Source organism: Mercenaria mercenaria, chromosome 11, assembly GCF_021730395.1.
Source record: "Mercenaria mercenaria strain notata chromosome 11, MADL_Memer_1, whole genome shotgun sequence".
NCBI classification, from domain to species: Eukaryota; Metazoa; Mollusca; class Bivalvia; order Venerida; family Veneridae; genus Mercenaria; species Mercenaria mercenaria.
Window position 1 is genome coordinate 38,483,537 of NC_069371.1, and position 8,118 is coordinate 38,491,654.

At 36.8% G+C, this 8,118-nt stretch overlaps 1 protein-coding gene across 1 annotated transcript in view; it reads right to left on the reverse strand.

Moving 5' to 3' along the window:
- Positions 1-6,738, reverse strand: part of LOC123532470 (uncharacterized) — a 30,139-nt gene extending 23,401 nt beyond the window's left edge. Inside the window, exons 1-2 of the mRNA XM_045313917.2 lie at positions 6,301-6,738; positions 161-373 (exon numbers count right to left, since the gene is read on the reverse strand). Coding sequence (XP_045169852.2) covers positions 161-373; positions 6,301-6,630 — 543 coding nt within the window. The 5' untranslated portion in view covers positions 6,631-6,738. The remainder of the gene's footprint in view (positions 1-160; positions 374-6,300) is intronic.
- Positions 6,739-8,118: the final 1,380 nt, after the last annotated feature.

Genomic DNA, 8,118 nt, shown 5'->3' on the forward strand with positions numbered 1-8,118 from the left:
TATGCGCAGGCTGGTCTGGATCCATGCTGGTCGCAAAGCCATTATGTTGGTTTTCACATGGCGCGGCTCATGTATAGCACAAAAAATAAATTAAATCCATTATGGAAGTAGGGAATTGCCCCCCCTCCCCCACTATTGCCATTTCCACTACCAATCTTACCTGTTTATTCAGTTTCTCTACTTCTTGTTCTTTCTTCTTCACCTCTTCTTTGGTTTTCTCCAGTTCTTCTTGAAGTTTCTTCTTTGCTTCAAATGCTTTCTTTATCAGTTCTTTCCTCTCTTCTTCTGACATCTTGCTGTATGACTTTACCAAAGACATTCCACGCTTGAGAATGTCCGCACTTTTCACTCCTTTTTTCGATTTATCAGGTGGCTAAATAAATATGAAATAAAAAAAAAAAATCGCCAAATACATTACAACCTTAAGAATGTCTGTACTTTTCACATCTTAGTTTTGTAATTCTGGTTGCTAAATTGATATATGTATTGGGTAAATACTTTTTAAAATGTTCATGAATACCTTTTCTATTGTTTTCTTACTATTCATGAATACCTTTCCTATAGTTTCTTTACTGTTCATGCATACCTTTCTATTGTTTTCTTACTATTCATGAATACCTTTCCTATAGTTTCTTTACTGTTCATGCATACTTTTCTATTGTTTTCTTACTATTCATGAATACCTTTCCTATAGTTTCTTTACTGTTCATGCATACTTTTCTATTGTTTTCTTACTATTCATGAATACCTTTCCTATAGTTTCTTTACTGTTCATGCATACTTTTCTATTGTTTTCTTACTATTCATGAATACCTTTCCTATAGTTTCTTTACTGTTCATGCATACTTTTCTACTGTTTCTTTACTATTCATGAATACCTTTCCTATAGTTTCTTTACTGTTCATGCATACTTTTCTATTGTTTTCTTACTATTCATGAATACCTTTCCTATAGTTTCTTTACTGTTCATGCATACTTTTCTATTGTTTTCTTACTATTCATGAATACCTTTCCTATAGTTTCTTTACTGTTCATGCATACTTTTCTATTGTTTTCTTACTATTCATGAATACCTTTCCTATAGTTTCTTTACTGTTCATGCATACTTTTCTACTGTTTCTTTACTATTCACGAATACTTTTCTATTGTTTCTTTACACAGTAATATAACCATGACTGTCAACAAAAAGTTCTTCACTAAATGCATCATTAAAGTGACTCTGTCAAAAAGGAGTTCTAAATAAAAACATGAAGGTCATGATGAACAAGAAATATTTTGGCCAAACTACTTTGAAAACTGAACATTAGCTGAGAAGATTTTCAAAGTTTTTCATCGAGACAAATATGGAAAAACTGACGCAACTTTTAAAGCGATTATTTTCGACAAATCAAAATGGATTTCTGTGAAGTTATTTCAAAATCAGATCAATGGTTTAGAAGGAAATGGTGTTCAAAGGGTTTTCTGTTCTTGGCTCTGGCTGTCATGTTGTATTTTTTGCCAAGTCAGAATAATACATGAACACTCTTTAATAAAGGGGTCACTAAAGGAATATTTGCTTTTAAAATATTATTTGAAAAGCTTGCTAACAGTTTCAGACAGAAATCTCAAATATCCCCAGTGATTTCAGCTTGCCAAACAAAGTGATGAAACCAGCAACAAGTCCCAGGTCCCCTAACTGGAACTGATAACTGAAACAGTTTGTCCGTATAGAAAAAGTTTCACTGTTCCTGTGTATTTCAAAGAAATTTATGGGGTCAGTCTAGTTTTAAGGGAAACTTTTTAATGTTTTGAAAGTATAACAGTAAACACTATGTCTGTATTGTTATGGTAATTTTTAAGAAGAGTATTAATTGATTTTAACTATTTTCTAAACTTGAAATCATCTTCATTTTCTTTAAAGTAGGTAGACTACAGTAAAGGCGAGACTAATTTAAGGGTCAGCAAGTTTAGATAAAGCATGAGAAATGCCACCATGGTATCTATACGGCGTGCTGATATCTAACATAACAAGAGCTCGTCGAACACGAAATGCACCCCATGATGCATTCAGTAATTGCACAAGGAACAGAAATTATACAAATCTGAAGTCTGTAGCTTCAAAAATGTGAAAGTAGGTCACTAGGTCAATAACAAGGTCAAAGTTTGTTTCGGTACACAAACCTATGCATGTGGTCCAAACTTGAAGGCTGTAGCTACAGAAATGTGAAAGTAGGTCACTAGGTCAAGATCAACGTCAACTAATGTCAAGCTTCATCTTGCCGCTCAAAAATATACATTTTGGTCCAAATTTAAATGATGTAGGTTATGGACATGAAGATTCTAAGTTTTTTGCCTATACAAGTCTTTATGAACCATGTGACACCCGGGGCGGGGCCATATTTGACCATAGAGGGATAATTTGAACAAACTTGGTAGAGAACCACTAGATGATGCTACATTACAAATACCAAAAGCCTAGTCTTTGTGGTTTGGTCAAGAAGATTTTCAAAGTTTTTCCCTATATAAGTCTATATAAACCATTTGACCCCCAGGGCGGGGCCATATTTGACCCTAGGGGAATAATTTGAACAATCTTAGTAGAGGACCACTAGATGATGTCATATACAAAATATCAAAGCCCTAGGCCCTGTGGTTTTGGACAAGATCTCGAGGCTCTTGAAAGTTTTTTTCTATATAATTCTATATAAACCATGTGACCCCCGGGGTGGGGCCATATTTGACCCCAGGGAAATAATCTGAACAATCTTGGTAGAGGACCACTAGATTTTGCTACATACCAAATATCAAAGCCCTAGACCCTGTGGTTTTGGACAAAAAGATCAGAAACCGTTTAACTGTTCCTGGCCAATGTGACCTTGACCTTTGACCTAATGACCTCAAAATCAATAGGGGTCATCTGCTGGTCATGACCAACCCCACTATTAATTTTCCTGACATTAGGCCCAAGCATTCTTTAGTTATTGCCCGGAAACCATTTTCCTGTTCCTGGTCACTGTCCTTTACCTTTGACATACTGACCTCAAAATCAATAGGGGTCATCTGCTGGTCATGACCAACCTCCCTATAAATTTTTATGACCCTAGCCCCACGTGTTCTTGAGTTATAATCCGGAAACCGTTTAACTGTTCAGGGTCACTGTGACCTTGACCTTTAACATACTGACCTTAAAATCAATAGGGGTCATCTGCTGGTCATGACCAACCTCCCTATCAACTTTCATGATCCTAGGCCCAAGCGTTCTTGAGTTATCATCCGGAAACCGTTTAACTGTTCAGGGTCACTGTGACCTTGACCTTTAACATACTGACCTCAAAATCAATAGGGGTCATCTGCTGGTCATGACCAACCTCCCTATCAACTTTCATGATCCTAAGCCCAAGTGTTATTGAGTTATCATCCGGAAACCGTTTAACTATTCAGGGTCACTGTGACCTTGACCTTTAACAAACTGACCTCAAAATTAATAGGGGTCATCTGCTGGTAATGACCAACCTCCCTTTCAACTTTCATGATCCTAGGACCAAGCGTTCTTGAGTTATCATCCGGAAACGGATTGGTCTACATTCCGACCGACCGACCTACCGACCGACATCTGCAAAACAATATACCCCTCCTTCTTCGAAGGGGGGCATAATTATAGAATGTTACTGGATAGTTTTCCTTAAATATACCAGGTCAGAATATATTATATACTAGCACTACTAAAATGGCATGTGACATTGTCAGCAGGTGACACATCATCTTTTACAGTTTTGCTATATAACTCTGGTCTCTTTGACAGATTATGGGCTTAGTAGGTAGGATGTGGAGAGCACCTTAGCTAGGCAGTGCTTTAGCTGCAAAGCGCTTCATCTTTCGGACAGAGCTGTAAGATGATGGGTGTCTCTCAGTTTTGGCATTTAAGATTCTAAATTATAATTATTAAATTTATTTTACTTTGAAAGACTATTTCTAAACTATGATAAATTAATTTAAGATAGAATTATTTATTTTAAATGTGCATCTAGAGAGAAAGATTTTATGTATTAATTAACTAAGGATAATTTCGGGCTTTGGAATGAATAAATCATATTTAAAGAACTTTGAACCTTATGTTTTTATGTACTTAATAAAATCCACTATACCATCGGATAATAAGCCTATAAAACGGCTGATAGGGGTACAAAAGTGCAATCATGCATGCAGGGGCTGCAAGTATATAAATATTATCCCTGTGGCCGGTATGGCGGATATGGCGCAGTTAAGACTTTTTGATTAGCTGAAAATATTAAAACACCCACTTCTTTTTTTACTAAAATGTGTATTAATTATAAAAACAAACAACACTTGATCTATCATACTGATTTTCAAGCAAATATAATATTAAACATTACTTGTTTTCGTATCTATAACAACAAAAAAACCCTTCTCTGCCCTCTTTGTTTACATTGCCGGTAATATATCGCACAAGGATGAAGCCGTGTGCAATGTCTAATATAAGTCACATAAAACAATTTTTACTAACGCATACAATATGTATATTTTTAAGTGTTTTTAGTAATTCTAGTAGGGATCAGTAAAACAAGAGTGATCTCAAGTGATAAAAATATTAGAGTAGTCTAAAATAATGCAACACGGTGTCTAAAATTACACAGTAAAACAACATGACAATAACATCTTAACATTAGTTCACATACTAAATATTTTCTGAATTAAGATTATTCATCATATTTCAAATTTCTGCCTGAAAACACGGATCCTACAAACAACATTCAAATTATAAAAATTCCAATCTGCCAAAACTATGCTATACGTAAAGCGCCTTTGAACATGTTTATCATAAAAAGGGCGCTATATAAATCTGGTATAATAATAATAATAATAGTAATAAACCCATTTGCACCATATAATACAGTGATATGCATGTTTTTGTTGTAGTGGAAACTTATGATCTATGTCGTTCCAAAGTCTAAAGATGTGCTTAGCATAAAATGAACACTTAGCCGACCATTCATGTACTATGCTGTTTTGTATCTCCCTAAACGTGTTTTAATTCAGCAAATTCACCACAAATGCGTATTTTACATGTATTTTCAATGGTGACATCATTTGCCCGATATTACCGTCCATGCCATATTACCGGCTTTTGCGATATATCCTCTGATTTTGACATGTTCATCATGTGCTGAATACTTCACCTTGTCAATGTATATGATACTGTGACCAGATTTCTGGTCATCGATTTTTTTATTTGACACGTATAAACAGTACATTTGTGTGAAAAAAAACAACAATTTTTGAAAAAAAAATCACACTAGGCCAGAGCCTGTGATTGTATTATAGTGTTTCAAAATGTAACATATGTATAGCACGATATACAGACAAAATGAACTAAAATAGGCTTAAACAAGAGCTGTCTCCATAGGATGACACATGCCCCCCGATGGCACTTTGAATGAATAGTTTTGGCCGATGTCACACATTCATGCGTAGTTATTTTAAAATCCATGCATGAATGACAAAGATATGGACCGGACACGCCCATCAATGCACTATCATGAAAAATGACCTTTAACGTCTAAGTGTGACCTTGACCTTTGAGCTACGGACCTGGGTCTTGCGCACGACACATCGTCTTACTGTGGTACACATTCATGCCAAGTTATTTGAAAATCCATCCATGGATGACAAAGATATGGACCGGACACGCCCATCAATGCACTATCCTTTAACGTCTAAGTGTGACCTTGACCTTTGAGCTACGGACCTGGGTCTTGCGCGCGACACGTCGTCTTAATGTGGTACACATTCATGCCAAGTTATTTGAAAATCCATCCATGGATGACAAAGATACGGACCGGACACGCCCATCAATGCACTATCCTTTAAAGTCTAAGTGTGACCTTGACCTTTGAGCTACGGACCTGGGTCTTGCGCGCGACACGTCGTCTTACTGTGGTACACATTCATGCCAAGTTATTTGAAAATCCATCCATGGATGACAAAGATATGGACCGGACACGCCCATCAATGCACTATCCTTTAATGTCTAAGTGTGACCTTGACCTTTGAGCTACGGACCTGGGTCTTGCGCGCGACACGTCGTCTTACTGTGGTACACATTCATGCCAAGTTATTTGAAAATCCATCCATCGATGACAAAGATATGGACCGGACACGAAAATTGCGGACAGACTGACAGACCAACAGACGGTTCAAAAACTATATGCCTCCCTTCGGGGGCATAAAAAGTTCTTGCTCTGGTGTTTGCTTTATAGGCATTTTATAGGCTTTCCAACCACAGCATACCACAATACTCACATTGTCTTCATCAGACATAACATCTGTGTCATCTCCACTGTCACTTTGCACACTTTTTACAACCTGGGTTGGATGAGAATACTCTGCAAAGTGCATCAAGTTCTTCCTGTAACATTTGTCCCCATATTTGCAAGGTGGCAACGAACTGTCATCTGTCGACGGAAGCTTTGGAGTTGATGGGCCATCAGTAGCATCGTCGCTCGCGTCAGTTTTAGACTTTTTTGGGTGGTAGAAATCTATAAAATGCTGGGGATTTTTACGGTAGCATCTGGCGCCGTATGGGCATTCAGGAACATCAGTCGCCTTTGTTTTCTTTGCTGGGCTTGCCATTCTCCTATTCAGCGCAACTTCGTCAACAACAGCAAAATAGTGAGACACGTTTTGGCTTGACCAGCAAATCTTTGTTTACGGAAGTTGGAAGTGTGTCAATTGAACGGTGCAGCTGTACATTAGCTCTCGACAATTTGATCTCCAGCCAAAAAATAATTGTCTGCAATGTGAATCTTAATTCGATAAGTAACGACTAAGAATTAACATACATATTAATTCAGAATTGTTTTGTTTCAACAGATCAATGTTTATTTTGTTATTTGCAAATGGCGTTGACAAAAGGGAAGTAACTCAGAAGACTCTAAGCAAATTGAAATTCTGCGGACTTCAACTCTTGACATCGTCGGTAGCTCTAAGCGGTGTAAAATGCCGTACAGAAGGTGCACGTGATATAGTCCCTACCCAAACAAGCCTTAGCTTTATGAAAAAAAAAATAGCCAGCGGCCCGCGCTAATATTCAGCATAATTTGAAGTACGGGTATACCACCCACCAAATGAGACATAAAATGTTAAAGGGAACAGCAAAAACAGTGTGTAAACCTATATGTCTTTTATTTGATAGATCCCTAAATGAAGGTATATATCCAGAGACATGGAAATCTGCTAATGTAATGCCACTTTTTAAAAAGGAGAATAGTAACTTACCCTCGAATTACAGACCTATTTCTTTGATTAGCTGCGTGGATAAAGTGATGGATCGTGTTGTAAATAAACATATATATAAGTACTTACACTTTAATATCTTACTCTCTAACAGGATTCTTAGCGGGCAGCTCAACGGTAGGCTATACCAAGGCTTAAAGACATGTACAACCAAGTAACATATGGACTAGATAATAAAATCCCGACATGCATGTTCTTCTGTGATAAATCAAAAGCGTTCGATTGGGTGTGACACAAAGGTCTTTTATTCAAAATTAGACAATATGGTATTGAAGGAAACTTATGGTCCTGGTTTTTTGATTATCTGATAGCTTGACATTAAGAAACCAAAATTTTCTTACCCATTCATTGGTTTCACGCAATAAAAGTTTATAAAAGCTGGAGTTCCGCAAGGCTCAGTGTTAGGCCCTTTACTTTCTTAAATCTATGTAAATGATATCGCAGAAAATCTTTAAGTGTTACGTGACTTTTTGTCGACGATAGCTCCCTTGCAGTTACTTCAAGTAACATTGAATATATTGAAACTATGTTAAATAACGATCTAAGCTAGATAAATGAATTGCCCCCCCCCCACCCACCCACCCACCACCCACGTCCAAAAAAAAAAAAAAAATAAATGAAGTTATCTTCTTTTTATTAGGGTCCTTTAAAAAAACAACAGACTTATATTTTAAGTTAATGACATCAAATAGATTACATCCAACATCATAAACACTAAGGATTAACTTTAAGTCAGAATGGCAAATGACACGAACACACAAATAATATTTCGGTCAAATGACCTTTCCCTCGAACAGATGGTAGACTTCCCCACGCGGAATGAGA